Source organism: Prionailurus viverrinus, chromosome B1, assembly GCF_022837055.1.
Source record: "Prionailurus viverrinus isolate Anna chromosome B1, UM_Priviv_1.0, whole genome shotgun sequence".
Classification (NCBI taxonomy): Eukaryota; Metazoa; Chordata; class Mammalia; order Carnivora; family Felidae; genus Prionailurus; species Prionailurus viverrinus.
In genome coordinates this window covers 95,984,073-96,004,499 of record NC_062564.1, presented here as the reverse complement: position 1 = coordinate 96,004,499, position 20,427 = coordinate 95,984,073, and the positions used below count along the sequence as shown (strand labels likewise).

The 20,427-nt window shown below is 35.5% G+C and overlaps 1 protein-coding gene across 3 annotated transcripts in view; it reads left to right on the top strand.

The window, feature by feature from the left end:
• Window positions 1-20,427, top strand: part of CB1H4orf33 (chromosome B1 C4orf33 homolog) — a 131,145-nt gene that overhangs the window by 4,036 nt on the left and 106,682 nt on the right. The window contains exons 2-6 of one of the 3 annotated variants that reach the window (XR_007151773.1): window positions 6,336-6,525; window positions 11,145-11,205; window positions 13,708-13,759; window positions 14,119-14,318; window positions 16,499-16,653. Coding sequence is in view for 2 of the 3 variants with exons in the window: in XM_047857186.1 (XP_047713142.1) it covers window positions 6,345-6,525; window positions 11,145-11,205; window positions 13,708-13,759; window positions 14,119-14,318; window positions 16,499-16,604 (600 nt within the window). In the remaining variant the exon portion in view is untranslated. Of the gene's footprint in view, window positions 1-6,335; window positions 6,526-11,144; window positions 11,206-13,707; window positions 13,760-14,118; window positions 14,319-16,498; window positions 19,406-20,427 lie in introns of those variants that run through there. The other 2 variants (XM_047857187.1, XM_047857186.1) reach the window with 2 other exon arrangements.

Below are 20,427 nucleotides of genomic sequence, written 5' to 3'. Positions count from 1 at the left end.
TCTCGGCCTCAGTCCTCCGAGCCTCACCCCCAGAATGTGTAGGCAGCTGGGCGGGGCCTAAGGTTGAGCCCTCTCCGGTGACCCCCACAGAAGCTAGTGAGCTGAGTGTGGTGCAGAAAAGAGCTTCCGGGTCTGTGTTCTCTCCTTGTTATGCGCTGTTCCCTCTGTCATTACTGGCACCTTCGACCAGTCTTGTTGGCTTTTTCTCTGGTAATTTATTTTTCCGCTGCTTTTGCTGGCATAGTTTACTCGCACTTTCGGACTTTCTTCTTTCTCCGTTTCTCTTGTAAATGGGCAGGGGTGCAAGTGGAAGCAGAATGCAAACTGAAAATAGTTATCGTGAGAAACTACAGAAAATTTCGTGAAAAAAGGAATTTGGAAATTTTCCTTGTAAAACGTTCTGTAGAGAAAACACCTTTTTCCGTAACTTAACCTTTGCAGAATGTTTTCCATCTTCCAGGTGCTCAGTGTTCTGGGGTTCTGTCTTCTTTATCTCCCTTTTTAAAGGCCTTTTAAAGGCCTTTTCTCTAGTACAGATAAAACATGAAAATAATTTAAAAACTGACTTTTTTTTTGATGAAAGAGTAGTTTGAAGAATAGAGGTTAAAAATGTGGAAAAACACAGATTAACAAACATTCTTTTAAGAAAGTTTAAATAGGGGTACCTGGGTGGCTCAGTGGGTTAGCATCTGACTTTGGCTCAGGTCATGATCTCATGGTTGGTGAGTTCCAGCCCCAAGTCGGGCTGTGTGCTGAGGGCTCAGAGCCTGGAGCCCGCTTCAGATTCTGTCTCCCTCTCTCTGTTCCTCCTCCACTCATGTTGTGTCTCTTTCAAAAATAAAATAAAACATTAAAAAATAATGAAAAAAAGTTTAAATAGCCAACACTGAAATTGCATAATAGACTGGTGATCACCTTGAATGAATATATTCCTTCAATAATATTCCCAGTGTTCATTCTGACTTTTTAGAAATGTTCAGCATATGTAGAGTCAGAGAAGCGTCTATAGAGAAGAGGTGGTCACTATAGTCTTTGAGAGATCCAGCCATAAAATGGACTTTAAAAATAGTTTCAAATGATTCATTTATTTTTTGATAGTGATGTGTGCCTATCATAATATAAAATTCAGGTAGTTTTTTAAAAGAAAGTGATAATGGTTGCAAGTAAACCTCCCTTTCTGTCTTGTCTCAGGCAGTTAATTCCCTCAAAAGAGGTAACCACTGTCATCACTGGTTTCTTGTATGTGCTTTTTGAGATACTATATGCATTCACAAGTATATATGCAAAGTGCCTTTTTTTTAATGAAATAAATTCATGCTTTTTGCACCTTGCTTTTTTCACTGAATATATTTTAGATATATATAGAGCCGCCTCATTTTTAATAGCTAAATTGTATTTCCTTGCTTAATAATAGTGTAATTTCTTCACCAGTCTTCTACTGATGGATATTTAAATTATGATATTAACTTGATATTTTGTTATTATAAATAATGTTGCAGTGAATGTCTTTATACTTATGTCATTTTGAATATGTGCAGGTATAATAACTCCTAGAACTAGAATTCAGTCAAAGGATATTTGCATTTTTTTTGTTTTGATAGATATTGAGGGATTGCTCTTCACAGAGGCTGTGCCAGTAATGCCCCCACAACAATATGTGATTATTTCTCAGTGTCCTCTTTATTATACCATGTTATCAAACTTTTTGATCCATGGAAATAGTAATGTATTGTTTTTATTTGCATTTCTATCATAAGTGAGGTTGAACATTTTGCATCTACTTTCTGTCAACTGTGTTTTCCTATTTTGCTGTTGGGATATTGATCTTTTCCTTACTGGTTTCTAGGAGCCCTTTAAACATAAAAGAAGTTAGTTATTTGTCTAAAATATGAGTTGAAGATGTTTTTGTTCCCAAACTGTCTTTTGATTTTGTAATGGTGGGCTTCTTTTCTTTTCTTTTTTTTCTTTTCTTTTCTTTCTAGAGAGCATACATGAGGCAGGGAGAAGGGCAGAGGGAGAGAGAGAGAGCGAGCGAGAGAGAGAGAATCTCAAGCAGGCTCCATGCCCAGCACGGAGCCTGACGTGGATCCCGACATGGATCCCGACATGGGGCTCGATGTCATGATCATAACATGAGCCAAAATCAGGAGTCAGGTGCTTAACCAACTGAGCCACCCAAGCGCCCCTGTAATGGTGGTAGTTGTTTTTTTGTTTTGTTTTGTTTTGTTTTGTTTTTTTGTGGATGTAGGCAGACTTCTTCTGGTGTTATTTTTATGCAGCCAAATGTATCACTCTTTTATGTCTTTTGGGTTTGGGGTTATATTTTATTTATTTTTTTAAGTTTATTTTTGAGACAGAGCATGCAAGCGAGGGAAGGGCACAGAGAGAGGGGGAAAGAAGATCTGAAGTGGGCACCGTGCTGACAGCAGTGAGCCCGATGCAGGGCTCAGACTCACAAACTGTGAGATCATGACCTGAGCCAGGGTTTGACACTCAACTGGGGTGCCCCTGGGGTTATATTTTAAAAGGTTTTTTTTTCTACTATAAGGTTTTTTAAAAATTCATTTTTTCCATTTTTTAATATGGTTTTTATGTTTAAATTTTTGATTCATTTACATTTGAACATAATATACCAAACTATATTTAAATATATATACTATTTTTATATACTATTTAAATATAGTATATATTATATATAGTATATATAATATATTACTATTTATACTACGTATTATATATATTATATATAACATATACTAATTAAATATACTACATAAACTATTTATAGTTTGGTATAGGAATCCAACCTTATTAAATTGGACTGCAAAATGAACTAATTGATAATAGACCTGTTTGGTTTAGTTATACAAGACCGGTAGGTTAGCTACATGAGAATCATTGCTAACTCCCTAGAGACTTAAACTTTATTTCCTGAGCACCTGGTATGTCACCTGAAGTAAAGTGAGTAGTTAATAAACCTTTTTAAAACTTTTTTTTAAACATTTATTCATTTTTGAGAGACACAGAGAGACAGAGTGTGAGTGAGGGAGAGGCAGAAAGAGAGGGAGACACAGAATCTGAAGCAGGTTCCAGGCTCTGAACTGTCAGCTCAGAGCCCGATGTAGGGCTCGAATTCACAGACTGCGAGATCATGACCTGAGCTGAAGTTGGACTTGAGCCCCCAGGCACCCAATACACCTATGATAAACTAAATTGAAAGGACGTTTCTAGGTATGATATATTATCTTAGTTACTTACCACTGTTTTGGTTGAAAGAGAAATGCTACCACAAACACAGTTGATTTCTATTGCACAAAACCTTAGAATCATGAAATTTTGGATCCAGAGACTAGAATGATTATTTACTTAAGAAATAAATAATAAATTCCTATTACTTACAGGCATTCTAGTTGGGAATGGGGAGACAGTAAACATGTTGTAATGCTGTGAATCATGTATAGACAGTAGAGAGTGACAGGAAGTAGAATGCTGCAGGGATGCACACTAGCACAGTTCACAAAGGACATGGACAGTTGAATTGTCTTTACTTCATATGAGTACACGTGCAAACAAAAAAATTGAGAGGTAGTGAGAGTTAAGCTTCAGGAGACAGTTCTAAGTATCCCAGGGAAATTGAAAGGAGAATGTGTTGTTTTTGTCTGGGTCCATGTTATATTTAGATTACATTGTAAACTAGTGGGTTTGACCATATTTTTAGGTTAATTTTGTTATAAACATTGTGTACATTTAGATTAATAGGAATGCTCTTTAAGCAAATTAACAAATTTGTCATTCTAATAAGGAAACTAAAGTCATTTATGCAATTAAAGCCAAAGTTACATGCTACCCTTGCACATGTCATCCATGACACTCCTCCTTGCTGGTAGAAATCTAGTCAGTATTTCTTGCAGTAATTTTCAAACACTGCTCAAAGAAATCAGGGAAAAAGGCTAGTAGAAGGTCTTGAAGTTCCACTACTTTATACTCTCAACAAGAGTAGCTCTGCTTTTATATTTAATTTCTTCTGGACTTTTAAGTAAGATTACATTTTATAATTTGAAGTTATAGAGTAGTTTGTAATTTGAAACTCTAAAGTACATGGCAGTCTTACCACAAGACCCACCATGTGTGGATGGAAGTGACAAGCCACTTTTTAGGAACAAATCACTGCGTGTGGTTTAATTCCATTTAGACATAGAGATGATTGCCTAGAATAGCTGGGCATTGAGAATTCTGTAGTGGAAACCCACTGATTAGGATAGAGATCCCTTTAATGTGTGCAATATTTTTGTAGATATGATGGTCCTGTGGAGAATGAGTGAATCCGCCAAAACTTCCAAGTCACTAAGTTATATTTTGCCAGGATTGTAAAGCTCCAGGTTATGAGAATAGCATATTCTCTGGCATATTGGTACCAGAATCAGATTTAATCACCATTTCTAACATCTTGATTTGTTCTTATTTCTTCCTGTATGCTTCAAGATGGTACTTAACCAGTACCAAAATTTGGGATAGAGATTTATCCATTTATACATGAAGAATGTGCCTTGATATTTCAACTAAGGATAGTAAATTTATGATTGAGGTATTTTATTTCACATAAAATCAGTACTAAGTTCTACAAAAATCAGTCAATTTATGCAGACTTATCACTCATTGAGCTTATTTTAATAATGAAGAACATAAATTGCTGAACATATCCTCTTCTCAAATACTGTAAGTTGCAAATGGATTGTAATGCCAGAATTATTTTATTTTAATTTTAGAGATTATCAATTAAAATTTGTTAGCATGTAGTGAAAATTAGGAAGAGCTACTACATACTTTAGAAAAAGGTTTTCAAAGATCTTGGATTCCTGTGGGCCACCGAGCTTATATATTTGGATCTCCCAATGATTGGTACACAGTAGGTACTCAGTATCTATTCATTGAAATAAATTTATTCAAAACTTAATAACTTTATTATTTGCAGTAAAAACCTATGAAGCAAGGAAATGCATTCAAAGGTTTCAGATAAGGGAAATTGAAGTTTGGAAATAGCACCATTGCTAATCAAGATTATCTTCTGAACAAGACATAAGGACCTAATATAAGTTGAGGAATCCACCACTCCTAAAATAAGGTTTTCATCTCCTTACAGATCTCTGATATACCTTCATTTTTCTTAATGTTTATTAATTTTTTAGAGAGGGAGAGAGAGAGACAGAGTGCAAACAGGGAAGGAGCAGAGAGAGAGGGAGGCACAGAATCTGAAGAAAACTCCAGGCTCTGAGCTGTCAGCACAGAGCCCAACACGGGGCTCGAACTTACGAACTGTGAGATCATCATCTGAGCCGGCATCGGCCACTTAACCGACTGAGCCACCCAGGCACCCCAGTGATGTATCTTCATTTGGGAAAACATGGCTTATATTAGTTCAGTTTCATGTAACCTTGGACAAATCTGTTTTCTTCATTTGTAATGAGGATAAAAATAGATCCTCTGCAAGTTTGTTGTGAAATTAAGTGAGATAACATTTATAAAATGCCTGATCCATAGTGTTTAAATAAAAATGTAATTTTATTAACATAATGCTTTCTTTGCATTTAATCCTCAGAGAAACAATTTAAAATGCAAATACTGCTTGTGTCAAATGTATTTAGTCTATTTCAAAGTTTAGACGATAAATTCTGTCTATTTTTCAGTCAGAGAAGGGATTAACATGTTGTGTTTAACACTTGAAATATCAACAATTGAGAAGGTTAAGAAAATCTGTACCCTGAGATCAAGGAAGACAATATTAAACTCTACTAACCTTCAAATAGTTGGAGCACCCCCCTTCCCGCAATTCCCACCCCAAAGAGAAAAAGGTTGTAGCCAAAAGAACAAGTGTTAACAGCAGTGCTTCTGCTGATTTGTAGTTATTTTTTTTATCAAATCGTTTTTTTATTATATAGATCTTGATTCCCAAAGGGGTCCAATACACCTGCACATTTTAGAATAAAAGATAAAGAATGTAGAAACTCATAGTGTTTATAGTCATTAAGTACATGAATAGTTTCTTCAGTGGACTTAATTGGTTTTTAAAAATGATTTTGATATATTCTTTACAAGGTAACATGAGCTGCATCTAGACCTAGTCTTAAAGCTTTTTGGATCCAACTCCCTATCTTATAATAGAACTCACGTCCACAGTTTGCCATAACACAAATGGCCTTTTGACTCTCAGAACTGTGTGTCTGCCCCTCTGCTGCTTTCCTGCTATTTGACATTGACATTTCCATTTCATTTCTAACTATAGGAAACAATTGTATACGGTTAAAGAGTTTGTCTTATTTTTTTTTTTTTTCCTTTAGAGTCTTCAGATGGATTTTAAAATAGAATACACTTGGGATGGTTTTCCAGTGAAGCATGAGCCAGTGTTTGTCAGGCTGAATCCAGGTGATGGAGGAGTGGTGATGGAAGTTAGCGCCCCATTTTTCAATGATCCTCCAGCCCCACTTGGAGAACCAGGAAAACCTTTCAATGAACTGTGGGATTATGAAGGTAAGTGGAAGTACTGTATTTTATTGCAAACATAAATCTTTTTATAATACCCTCTCCTAGAACTATTATTTTATCTTGCTGTAAGGAAGTGTGTGCTCTTCTGAGCAGCTGACGTGTGCAGTTTCTTCCGTTCCCTACCAATCTCTTACTCTGACTTTTTCACCATCACCTGTGTGACTTCAGCTATATAACTAGAACAGTGAAAAATGGCAATTACAAATCCAGATTTTTAAATTGCTGCCATATTTCTTTCCTTTACTGCTGATACCTATTTTAAGAAGAGTTCAGCATTTCTGTTTTGTCGTTAAGTATCTTCAAATTGCCACTTTAACCTTATAAACCTTCTTTATGGAAGTTTGGGGATGTTTTACTTATAGAAATACTATCAACTTTAATATGAAATGTAGTTTTTATTTTATACTGACAATCTCACATGTCAAATGAAGACTAAAAGACATACCATGAAATTACATTTTGCCAGGTTTGCTATATGATCCCCTCCTAATGTATTCTAATTAAGCAACCAAACTTACATTTAGAAATACTCTTTATGATTCCATTCCTCAGATCACAAACCATAACTGTCCCTGAGAGAAAGTTCAAACCCTTCCTGTAAGATTTCAGAGTACTCATGGGTTGGGCTATCATATTCAACCAAAAGCTCTTTTTTTTAATTAAAGTGTCATTGATACACTATATTACATTAGTTTCAGGTGTACAGCATAATGGTCCGACAAGTCTGTGTATTATACTATGCTCACAAGTGTAGCTGCCATCAGTCTCCATACAATGCTATTACAGTACCATTGATTATATTCCCTTTATCTCTGTGACTTATTTATTCCAAAACTGGAAGCCTGTATCTCCCACTGCCTTTCACCCATGTTCCCTGTCTCCCTCCAGCAACCATCAGTTTGTTCTCTGTATTTATGGGTCTGTTTCCACTTTTTATTTACTCATTTATTTTGTTTTTTAGATTCCATATATAAGTGAAACCATATGTCAACCAAAGGCTCTTGACTTATGAAAGGCTAATGGTCTTACTATCCATGCATGTTCTCACCCATGTACCTTTTCTCATTCTATTCCCCCCACCTGTAATGCACTTAGTTCTAAGGTCTAATATAGGTTTCATTTCTTTAAAAAAACCTTTGATGATTCTTGTAATCCATACAATCTGTATAGCATCTGTATAGCATGCATTTTGTCAGTGTTAACTTACTGTATGTAAAACATACATTATCTTTTACTGATACCGAACTTAAATATACCAGCTACCTACTGGTGTAGACACCAATGTGACTTAACTACTGGAAGTACAGACACCAAACTCAAGAGCTCCTAAACTCAACTCATCTACTTCTGTCATAAACCTGCTTCTTTCCCCAATTGCCCAATTACTTAATACATCAGTTCACCAAATACAGAAATATGAGGTCTTTCCAATATATCCTTCTCTCTCACTCTCCATATTTGGATTTATTTACTCAGTCCTATCAGCTTTACCTCCTGAATGTTTCTCTAAGCTAGTTCTTCTTCATCCCCACTATCCCTGCCATAGGTTAGACCTTTATGATCTTTCACCTGGGCCAGTCAAAGCCTCCTTACTTGTCCTTTTGCCCTTGGCTTCATTCTTCACTTAGAAGCCAGAGTGATCTATCTAAAATGAAAATTCAAGGGGCGCCTGGGTGGCTCAGTCGGTTAAGCGGCCGACTTCGACTCAGGTCATGATCTCGTGGTCTGTGAGTTCGAGCCCTGCGTCGGGCTCTGTGCTGATCGCTCAGAGCCTGGAGCCTGTTTCAGATTCTGTGTCTCCCTCTCTCTCTGACCATCCCTTGTTCATGCTCTGTCTCTCTCTGTCTCAAAAATAAATAAACGTTAATAAAAAAATAATTTAAAAAAATAAATAAAAAAAATAAAATGAAAATTCAAACTCATAATTCAGGTCTTTACAAACCTTCTCAGGCTCCCTGTCCTCTTGGGATAGTTTCATCCTTCTTTTTATGATCTCTATATAAGATTTTCCATGACCTAGCCCCTTATTCTCTTTGCAGCATTGCTTCTTCATGCACTTCAATGTTTGCCTAGAAAGACTGAACTGCTTGTAGTTCTTTAAGGGAAAATATTTCCTAATCATGTACATTTGATTATACTTCTCTTTCATCCTGGAATGCCCTTTTCATCATTCCTCTTCACCCAGTTCCAACTCATCTTTCAAGATGGAGATTAGGTAACACCTTCTCCAGGAATCCTTCCCTAAACCACATTTTGGAGCTAAGTATCTGTTTTCTTTTTTCTTGTGGTAGCAACCCATACCTCCTTCCCTTTTGATATTTTTATTAGAAGTGTCCACTTTCATGTCTGATTAGGTAATAAGCTAATGAAAGTATTCCCAGAATCTGATACAGGGTTTAATTCAGAGAAGATGCAAAAATGATTTTAAGATGATTATGGAAAATAGTAATTAGAAGATGTATTAGAGTCTTCCAGAGAAACAAGACCAAGAGATACAGTGTGTGTGTGAGTATGTGTATGTGTAAAGAAAGAGAGGGATTTATTTTAAGGTATTGGCTTATGCAGTTTTGGAGTCTGGCAAGTACAAAATCTTCACGGTAGAGCAGCAGGCTGGAGATGTGGTGAAGAGTATATACTGCAGTTTGAGTCTGATGGTGTCTGCTGGCAGAATTCCTTCATGGTCAGGGGAAGTCTGTCTTTTTTCTGTTAAGGGCTTCAATGATTGGATGAGACTCAGCCACATTATAGAGAATAATCTGCTTTTACCGATTTAAAAGTTTACCGATTTAAATGTCAAATCTCATGTAAACAATACCTTCACAGAAACATCTAGGATAATGTTTGACCAAATATCTGGGTACTATGGCTAAGTTGACACAAAAATTAACCATCATGGAAGCATTCTAATTCATTTAGGTAAAAAACTTAGAAAGGGGCAATAAGCCTGAATCATTGATGGAACTATATCCATGCTCAGCGAGGAGCCCGAGTGGGGCTTGATGCCAAGACCCTGGGCTCATGACCTGAGCTGAAATCAACAGTTGGATGCTCAACCAACTGAGCCAGCCAGGCGACCCTTAGCTATTTTATTATAAAAATAACACATGGAAAACTGGAAACAACATATATGTCTTCAATAAAGGACTGTGTGAATAAATTATAACATTCTATAGAAGAATAGTATACAATAGTTTAAAAGCATTAGGTATCTATATGCTGCAAAGTTTTTTGTGAAAAAAGCAAGTTGTAGGCAATTATGATCCATATTTATTTTTTAAAATCCATGCAGGTAAAATAGATTGTAGAAGGACAGAAAACATCTGACAAAAATTTTAGAGCAAAGTGGAAAGAAAAGGACTTTGACTTTTTACTTTATATATGTTTATATTGTTTTAATCATTTGTAAGAAGTATGTATTACTTTCATAATTAAACAATTTAAAAAACATCACATGCACAAAAAAGTCCAGGAAATTGTAAAGAAAAGAAAAATCACCTACGTGTATTGCCCCTATCAGAGATAACCAGTCATTTGTGTGCACGTGTGTGTGCGCGTGCGTGCGTGCACGTGTGTGTGCGCGTGCGTGCGTGCACTCATACTTTGCATACGTTTATTTTTTTATTTTTTTAATGTTTATTTATTTTTGACAGAGAGACAGAGTGCAAGCAGCAGAGAGGCAGAGAGAGAGGGAGACACAGAATCCGAAGCAGGCTTCAGACTCTGAGCTGTCAGCCCAGAGCCTGATGCAGGACTCACACTCACGGACTGTGAGATCATGACCTGAGCTGAAGTCAAATGCTCAACAGACTCAGCCACCCAGGCTTTCCCATTTACAGACATCTAGACACAGGCATGCATGCACATTCTTATTTCATGTACATTTCGTTATTGTTCTGCAGCCTGCTTATCACGTATCATGGATATCTTCCCATATCAAAAAATATAATTAACTGTATATTTGATTGTAATGACTGTATTATATATTTTTGCATGGAATATATAAATTCCATAGTTTATTTAACAGCTCTCCCATATAACAGGAGTTTTATTTATATAGTGGGAAATAACCATTTAAAAATTTTTTTTTAACGTTTATTTATTTTTGAGACAGAGAGAGACAGAGCATGAGCAGGGGAGGGGCAGAGAGAGAGGGACACAGAATCTGAAGCAGACTCCAGGCTCTGAGCTGTGAGCACAGAACCTGACGCGGGGCTCAAACTCACGGACTGTGAGATCATGACCTGAACTGAAGTCGGACGCTTAACCGATTGAGCCACCCAGGCGCCCCTGTTTGATTATTTTCTTAGGATAAATTCCTAGAAAAGAAGATAACTGTCTCAAAGTCTGTGTGATAATATTCATTGTTTTAGAACGTCACCCAACACGAGGCTTTATTAATATTTTTAATTTATGATGATCTGATGTAGGAAAAAAATGATGATTTATTTCCTATGTATTTCTTCTTCCAGGCAATGCGTATTTGTTTTCTTTTGGGGATAGAATTGAAAATACTGAGTTAATTCATTTTATATTCTAAAAAATGAAGTATTTATTACTGAGGCAAAATCAACCTTCTCAGTATGTCTTATCTTTGTTTTCAAAAGTTGTGGAAGCATTTTTCTTGAATGACATAACTGAACAGTATTTAGAAGTTGAACTTTGTCCGTAAGTATAACATTTTTTTCTAACTCATTACTATGTAATTTGAATACAGTTATTTCCTTATTATAAATTATATGGTCAGGGAAAAGCTCAACTAATAGGAGTGCTAATCTGAACTAATCTGAATTATGTATAATTCTTTATTTTCAAGTTAGTGTATAACATATATTATAAACCTTTGAAAATATTATGTTGATATTATTCTCAATTCTCTAATGTGGCTTGTTTTCTAATTGGGTTTTTTATAAAATGAAAAATCATTATAAATAACAAAACTTCCTCTCATTATTTATTCTAAAATTTGCATTATTATATATTAGCTATTCAGAAATATAAGGAGATATAGATATAATTAATTGAACTAGTTTCTTTTTGGGAATCTTTTAAATGACTGGATTAAATTTGAATTTTATGTATTACATAATTATGTATTCCTTCTTTTATTCATCATTCAGCTATTGAGTGTATACTATGTCACTTTGTGTTCAATGCCAGGGATAAAAATTAAATCACACATAGCTTTTTTAAAGACTTATTAAAAAAATTAACCTTGGACTGTTGTTTAAATTTAACCAGTCCTTTGGGAACCCTTTTTATTACCTAGTTGGCAGTTTTTCCTATATATGCAAAAAAGTAAATTTATGGCTACCTTTCATCTAAATTATGACAGAATTTAAATTAGTAAAATATTTAGTAAAGAAATATTTCTTTATATTGCCATTATTCATTTTAAATGACCTTAATTAAAAAAAAATTTTTTTTTAATGTTTATTTTCAAGAGATAGATGGCAAGCAAGGGAGGGGCAGAGAGAGAGGAGACACAGAATCTGAAGCAGGCTCCAGGCTCTGAACTATCAGCACAGAGCCCAGTGTGGGGCTCAAATCCATGAGCTATGTGATCATGACCCGAGCCGAAGTCAGATGTGGAACTGACAAATACCTCTTAGTATCTAAATCCAGTAGCCTCTGTCCCTTTGTAGGATGGGCAGAGTCCCAAACAGTTGATTTAAATGAAATTTTAGATATTTTTTTCTTTTCCCTTATTTTGATATCTTGCTAATTCTGATGTGGAAAACATAGATGTTCACAATTATATTTTTGAGAACAATCATATATTTTTGTGTGTACCTTTTAACTAACATGCCAGAATCTTTTGTTGAAAATACGATTAAACTGTCATATGAGGAAATAAAACTTCAACTGTTGTGTGATTATTTTCATCATACAGGAGAGAAAGCTAAGGCAAATAGGCTTGCAACTTGTTTAGAAAGCAGTTAAGAACTTGGGTATCCTAGAATTCTAAAGTTTTATCCTTAGTTTTAAGTTCATTAGATGATACTATCAGTGTCTTTTCATAAAACGATTTAGTAGTATATGAATAGGATAATTAGATTCTCTTTTGTCTTTAAATTATATAGTAACTATTATGTATATAATTAATAATTCTAAAAGTTAAAAAAAATCCTTAGAGTAGTTTAGTTTCATATATTCCAGGACAGTTAATAATCAAGAATCATGGTTTTGCTTCAGGCTATCAACTCCTATGACAGTTAGCCTCTAGGAAAGCAACATGAAGAATATTGTTGTTTTAATTTGCAAGGACTTTTTATTCCTCTTAGGATATTCTTAAGGTTGTATAATAATACAAATAAACAGAGAACTTTTAAGTGAAAATAATACTTCTGTTAGAATTATTTATTGAAGGAAATCCTTCCTGAAAAGCTTACAACAGACCATCTGAGGAGAAATGTTTAGTGTTTTCCAGAGACAGTAAATTTGTTTCATGTAACTACTTGAAATCCTTTAATTCTTACTGACCTGGCTCATCCCAATTATGATCTCTTAATAGAATTCCTTCTGAGGATATATTTTGTTTATCTTTGAAAATGTAACATCAGTGTCTGAGCTAATGGTACAAATTAAAAAAAACAGGAAAACACAACAGGCAGACAGATGGTGGAGAATTGTGTGAAAGAAGAGATACAAATTAAAATCTTCAGCCTCTTGACTTGTGTTAGACAATCTATGTTTTTATTTCTTACCTTCCTGATGAGCATCAGTCTTTTTTTTTCTTTTTCTTTTTCCTTTTCTTTTTTTTCTTTTTTTTTTTTTTAACAGAAATAACCTTTAGTAAAGTTGTTGGATTCAGTCGTAGATATTTGTGCAAACTTCCTTTATGGTGTTTTAGTTTTCAAGATGGGTTTTATTATGCCATCAGATACTGTGGTATCCACCCCCCCCACAATCCCTTTTTCATACTTTGCCTCATCTGACACATGTAGCTTTCTGCATTTGACTGCAATGGTCTGAAAAATGGTAAGCTTGAAAATCACATTTCTAAGTAACTGAACACACTAGTTCTCCCTATAATTATCCAATATTCATATTGCACCTTTTAATTATTTGGAAATTTAATATAAGCACACACACTGCAGGTATGAAGGAAAGTAAAGAAAATAACATTTGTTTCTTTCAAACACTCATGAGGAATTTTAATTTTGACAGTCATGGACAACATTTGGTGCTTTTACTCTCTGGAAGAAGAAATGTATGGAAAGTAAGTAAATAAAAATATTAGACAAAATCCTTTAATCCATAAGGTATGTAGAGAGGTGTGTGTGTCTTATATAAAATGTTTCAAGTATAAATCTAAATTTACTGGGGCGCCTGGTTGGCTCAGTTGGTTGGGTGTCCGACTTCGGCTCAGGTCATGATCTCACAGTTCATGGGTTTGAGCCCCGTGTCGGACTCTGTGCTGACAGCACAGAGCCTGGAGCCTGTTTCGGATTCTGTGTCTCCCTCTCTCTCTCCTCCTCCCCTGTTCACGCTCTGTCTCTGTCTCAAGAATAAACATTAAAAAAAATTTTTTTTAAAAAACATCTAAATTTACCTTTTGTGTTTCACATGTTTCTATAGCAGGAGCTTGCTCTATCATTCAGAGTGTCCAGAGAAGAGACAAAATGGGAAGGCAAAGCTTATCTTCCTTGGAGTTATTTTCCACCAAAGGTGACAAAATTCAATTCATTTGCAATTCATGGGTCAAAAGATAAAAGAAATTATGAAGCTCTTTACCCTGTACCTCAGCATGAACTGCAACAAGGACAAAAACCTGATTTGTAAGTAGAAAATAAATGAAGATACATTCCAATTTTGAGTTTTTTGGAATCTCATTTGTGGTAGAACAGTAGTAACATTTTTCATTCCAAGAAGACACATGTACAAATACCTAGTAGAGTCTTATGTCCAGTGACGGTCCCCAGTAAATACTTGACAGACTGACTTTGGGCAGACATTGTCTCTCTTACTGCTGTCAGTAGAGCACTTACATTTCCATAGCGGCATGAGAAAAATGTTGCTTAGTGAGTATTGCAATGGCTAGTATAAAAATATGGTTGCAAATTCATTTATGATCCCTTTCAGAGCTAAATGGCCAGAGGCATCTATGTTTCCTGATGTGAGTGAGGGGTTAATAAATCTTTTCCCTTGCTGTTTAAGAATGTGATCTTCAGTCAACTCTCTAGCTCTCTTCCCCTGGTAACCTCATGATGATAAAAATGTCAGATATATTTTTAGGCAACATTGCTTGTCATAGTAATGACCCTTAATTGGTAAATTGATTCTGATCTGAGAGGAATTACAAATAAACTATGAATACCTGATAGGGGCAGCATGACTTTGGGATTTCCCCTAAACAGTCTCGTTCCCTGTGGGGATGTAAGAAACTATGCCTATGAAGTTATTATTACAAGAGATTTTGGCTCCTGTGGGGCAGCAGGCATGTAAGCTAAGGTATTGCCTACATTTTCTCATTTTGAGTCTTACCTCTTTGCACCTGAACCTGTCACGTAAGGAGAATATGATTGCTGCCCAGCTTCATAAATGCTTCATGGACTGCTGTAAACACTGCTCCCTTAGGAAGGAAAGGCACATGCTGTCCTGGGGCAAACTGAGATTCCTACTCTGTATCTTTCTGGGCATACCTAGTGTGGCCAAGATAGTCTGGTGTGATTGCATGTTTAGAATAGCCTAATAGATATCCTGGTGGGCTTTGTACCATGGTAGACTGACTTTCCTGCCTTTTTACCTTTAGAAAGTGCTATACTGCCATTCCTCTCCCTTTAGCTTTCACCTTCCTGTCACGCTCTTTACTCACTTCACCTTTATCTTTTCTAGCCAATTGCCTTTATTCTGCCTGACACACTTTTCCCTTTTCCCTTTGCATTTGTCCCAGTCCTGACCCTTTATCTTATCCTTCACTGTTTCCCTAACCTCTTTTTTTTTTTAATTTTTAAAATTTAAAAAATTGAAGTATAGTTGAGACACACTGTTACATTAGTTTCAGGTGTACAACATAGTGATTCGATAAGTCTGTACATTATGCTACGCTCATAAGTGTAGCTGCCATCAGTCTCCATACAACAAATGCTATTACAGTATATTCACTAGGCTATATTGACTAGATTCCCAAGGCTGCACTTTTTATCCCCGTGATTTATTCATTTTGTAACTGGAAGTTTCCTACATTGACCATGTGACTCTAAACCAGGTTCAGCCTGGCCAGGGGGGCAGAATGGGACAGGAATCCAGATGCAACTCACTCAAGGCCCTCATATCAAGATGGCTTGTTTCTCTGGTTCTTCGCCAGCTAGCTAATGCCTTCCTGTATTCAGGCTCCTCGTTTACAAGTTATTGGAGTTTTACCCTAGATTAAAGTATGATTATACTATTGGCCAAGGTGGAGCCAGGGCAGAGTGATTTCCTACACAGCTGAGATCCACTGTAACTTGTTAGTGAAGCCTTTCTCTCCTCATTAAGCCACAATAGTTTAAATGGTTTTCCCAGAAAGGAGAGAACTAGGATTAAATCTCTTTTACATTAACTGCCCTTGCTTTGACAAAATCGTCTATTCTCTATAATCTATTGAGCTGAAGCTTTAAAAACAATTATCTATGTGGCATATAAAGTATATAACACTTTGAATATAAAAATATCTGTAAGAGTATAATATTTGTTAAGGCTAGATGGAATGAGTCAGGTTTTGAGGGTTGATTTTTATTTCTCCCCTCAGCCATGAGGGAGCTTCTGCAGAATTGAGAGTGCTTTGAGATGTGAATTTCTGAGCTGAATGTTTCATAGAAAGAATGAGAAAGTTGTACACATAGAAAACATCTTACCTTTGGTATTTTTTAAAATAGAATGTTGTTCTGTCACAAATGTGACAAATAGCCCTTGAGGACAGCTGTTTCACAAATGCATAATTCATTTCAGTTCCCACCTTCTTTTTCTTTCTGTTTAGCCATTGTCTGGAATACTTTAAGCCTTTCAATTTTAACACACTGCTTGGAGAAGAATGGAAACAACCAGAATCAGAGCTGTGGCTTATGGAGAAATCTGATGTATAGGAGTATAGTAGATGATCATATCAATCATTTCTTCTCTGTATCTTTTAAGGTAAACCAATAATAAGTATAATCTCTTTTAATCATGGTACCACCAGCACATTTCAACAGCAAATATTTTCATAGAAGTCAGTGAAAATACAGTGTCTCTGTGGCAAGTTGTATATGAGTTAACAAGAAAATTGAAGGTTTGTAGATGAGTTTATCTAGTAAGTTAAAATGTTCCTCAGAGTCATTAAGTCCAGAAGCGACCATGTCAATGAGTTCTACTGTCTGCCTTACCACCCTCAACCCAAATGTCTCCAACTCTGTCAGCCAAAATCATTATTTCTCTTCCCACTTCCCTAAACTTCAGTCAGCCTGAGACTGGAACATCTTATCTGCACATGTTTTAATTCCATGTAATGTACAATAATTCTTTACTCAGAATCTTCTGCATTCTTCAAGTGGGTTGAAAACAATGACCTATTTCAGTTGAGAAGGAGATCCACGTTTGTTAAGGCATCATTAAGATACATATGTATTTAACCAGCTGTTTTTCCTGTCTTGGAGGCTATTTTTAGTCTGTAGAAGGAAATGGAATGAAGTAGCCTTGAATTTGGGCAACTGATTCTACTTTTGTTTACAAACAGATGACACTTACTTATGTATGCTGTTAAACCAGATGTGAAAATGTTTTTGCTTTATTTTGTGAGCATTAAACATTCCTGGTCTAGAATTTTCCAATTTTGTGCTATAATATAGCTCAGAGTTTGAAGCCATCTAGCAGATCATCTGTGAACTTCTCCACTAAACCTGTTTCTCCACTAGCATTCTTAACTCAGAGGTTAGTAGCCTTGCAGAAGAATTTTTATTGTACAGAATACACAACAATATACTTTATTCTCTTCTTTTTTACTAACAGAACTTGAATTTTTAGGGGCATTGCTCAAAAACATTTTTCCAGATTCCTTTGAAGACAGAAATGGCATAATAAAGCAGCTCAGGTTAATGTGATATAAGTACACAGTATTAGGTGGGGATTTAAGGAAAGATGACTTGAAGATGAAAGATTCAGCTGTCATACACTTTTTGTCCTTTGCCCTCCCCTTTCCTTTTTCCTGAATTGCATAATTGGAACCTGAGGTGACACACTAGCTGTATTGTATCAATGAGGAGACAATCCAGGGAGAGCTGAGCAGCAGGACAGAGGAGCCTGGATTATAAACAATGCAGTAGAGTAACATACCATATCTGGACTGCCTACCTATTGACTTGTTTATACAGGAGAAAAGAAGCTGCCTAATTTGTTTCCCCAAGTTGATCCATAGATTTAATACAATCCCAGTTAAAAATCCCAGAAGGCTTTTTTGGGGTCTAAATTGACAAACATTAAAATTGTATGTGGAAATGTGAAGGACCTCAAATAGCCAAACAATTTTGAAAAAGAACAGAGTTTGAGGACTTACATGACTTGACTTCAAGACTTACTATTAAACTTCAACAATGAAGACAGTGTGACATTGGCATAGATTTAGACAAATATATCAAAGTAACAGAAACCAGAAAGGAAACAATATACAGTCAGTTGATTTTTTAACAAAGGTGCCAATGTATTTAAAAAGGGAAAGGATATCTTTTCAACAAATTGTATTGGGATAACTGAAAAAAGCATGAAAACAAAACCTTGACTCTACTTAATCTACATAAAAATTAACTTATATGTGACTGGTGAAATGAAAAAGGTTCTAGGAGAAAATCTTCATAATCTGGAGTAGAGAAACATTTGTTTTCAATTAGGACACACAAAGCACTAACTTAAAGAGAAATTGGACTTCATCAAAATCAAAACTTTCTGTTCCTCAAAAGCTTCCATTAAGAAAGTAAAGAAGCAAGACACAGATTGGAATAAAATATTCAAAATACCCATATCTGACAAAAGACTCTTACTCAGAATATATAAAGAACTCCTACAAACCTGTAATAAAAGGAGAAGCCAGTTAAGGAGCCGTCACAGACACTTCACAGAAAAAATATACAAAAGGCCAATAAGTATATATAGAAACGCTCTCAACATCACTTATCATCAAGGAAATGCAAATTAAAACCACAAGATACCACTAAATGACTAAAGTTACAAAATATACACACTGGTTAAATGGCTAACACTAAAAAAGACTGAGCAATAATGAGAATGTGGAGTGCCTGGAACTTTCATACACTATGGATAGGAATGTAATATATGGTACAATCACTTTGGAAAACTGGAAATTTCGAAAGTTAAATACACACTCTGTTTTTCAGTACTTTCATGCTTAGGTACATACTGAAGAGAAATGAATGTTTATGACAGTTTTATTCATGGCACAAAACATAAACAATCAAGTTTGTATCTATAGGAGAATGGATATACAAACTGTGATCTAGTCAGACAATGGAGTACTACTTATAAAAAAGAGTGGACTACTGATACATGTAATAACCTTACCTGAATCTCTAAAGCATTACATTGAGCAAAATAAACCAGACAGAACATTCTGTATAACTAATTATATGATGGCCAATTATAGGCAAAACTAAGCTGTAGTGATGGATCTCAGAACGACTGTTTTCTCTGGGTGAGGTCAGGGGATTCAAACTGGCTGTAAAAGGAACATGAGGAAATTTGAGAGGGGGGCAGTTGAAATGATTTGTATATTGATCTGGCTGACAGTTATATAGCTGCATATATTTGTCAACATTCCCCAAGCTGTATATTTAAGATACGTGATTTTACTATTGTGAATTATACCTTAATAAAATACAGTTATAAAATAAGCTGTAAATTAAATGGAGTTAACTTCTACTGTGTATTGTTTCATTGAACAGTCACTAGTGCTAGTTAAATGTGGCTTATTAACTAATTTTTTTTTCATTTATTAAGTATGTTTTCTATCTGAAAAGAGCTGGTGTAAGATGAATGCTGACTTTTACAAAAGGCTGTTAAGTGTCTTCATAACTACATATGCTGGTGTCAGTGTTAGGCATCCTAGATAAATTCAGAAAATATTTTTAAAATCAACAGCAGCAACTAATTTGATATGACAACAATATGCCAGTTTTATATTCAAAAGGCATATTTGTGGGGTGCCTGGGTGGCTCAGTCATTTAAGCGTCCAACGTTGGCCAGGTCATGATCTCACAGTTTGAGTTTGAGCCCCCCTGCGTCGGGCTCTGTGCTGACAGCTTGGAGTGTGGAGCCTGCTTCAGATTCCGTGTCTCCATTTCTCTGCCCCTCCCCTGCTCAAGCACTCGCTTGCTCTCTCCCTCTCTCTCTCTCTAAAAAAATAAATAAACATTTTTAAAAATTTTTAAATAGTCTGCAGTGCCTTACCTATAAATTACCTGAAGCAGTTTTATAAACACACATAAAACTATACCCTGCCCCCTGCAAAAAAGATACATTTAGTGTGTCCTGATTTGAGAAGTGAATCTGTCATTCTGAATCACAGGTTCAGATATAAAGTATAACTGTTTATAATATGGGGGGAAAGTAAAGTACAGATATTTTAGATATAATCATAGCCATGTAAAATATTGAATTTGAGTATTGTGGTTTGTGAACTTTCTGAAACCTGCTATGTATCCTCTTCTTTTCTGTTTAGGTGTCTTTAAAATATCTCCTAGCTTTCTTTTGTCCAGGTAGGAAATATTTTCCTTCTTCCAATACTAAGCAAGCAAGAGCACTTATATAAACATTTTCTTTTGAAAGGAACATATAGTTCAACCACAGAATTTTGGAAACTTTGTCCATTAGTAATGCACCCTATAGAAACTTAGCATTTGAGAATGGTGTTTGTAATCACTG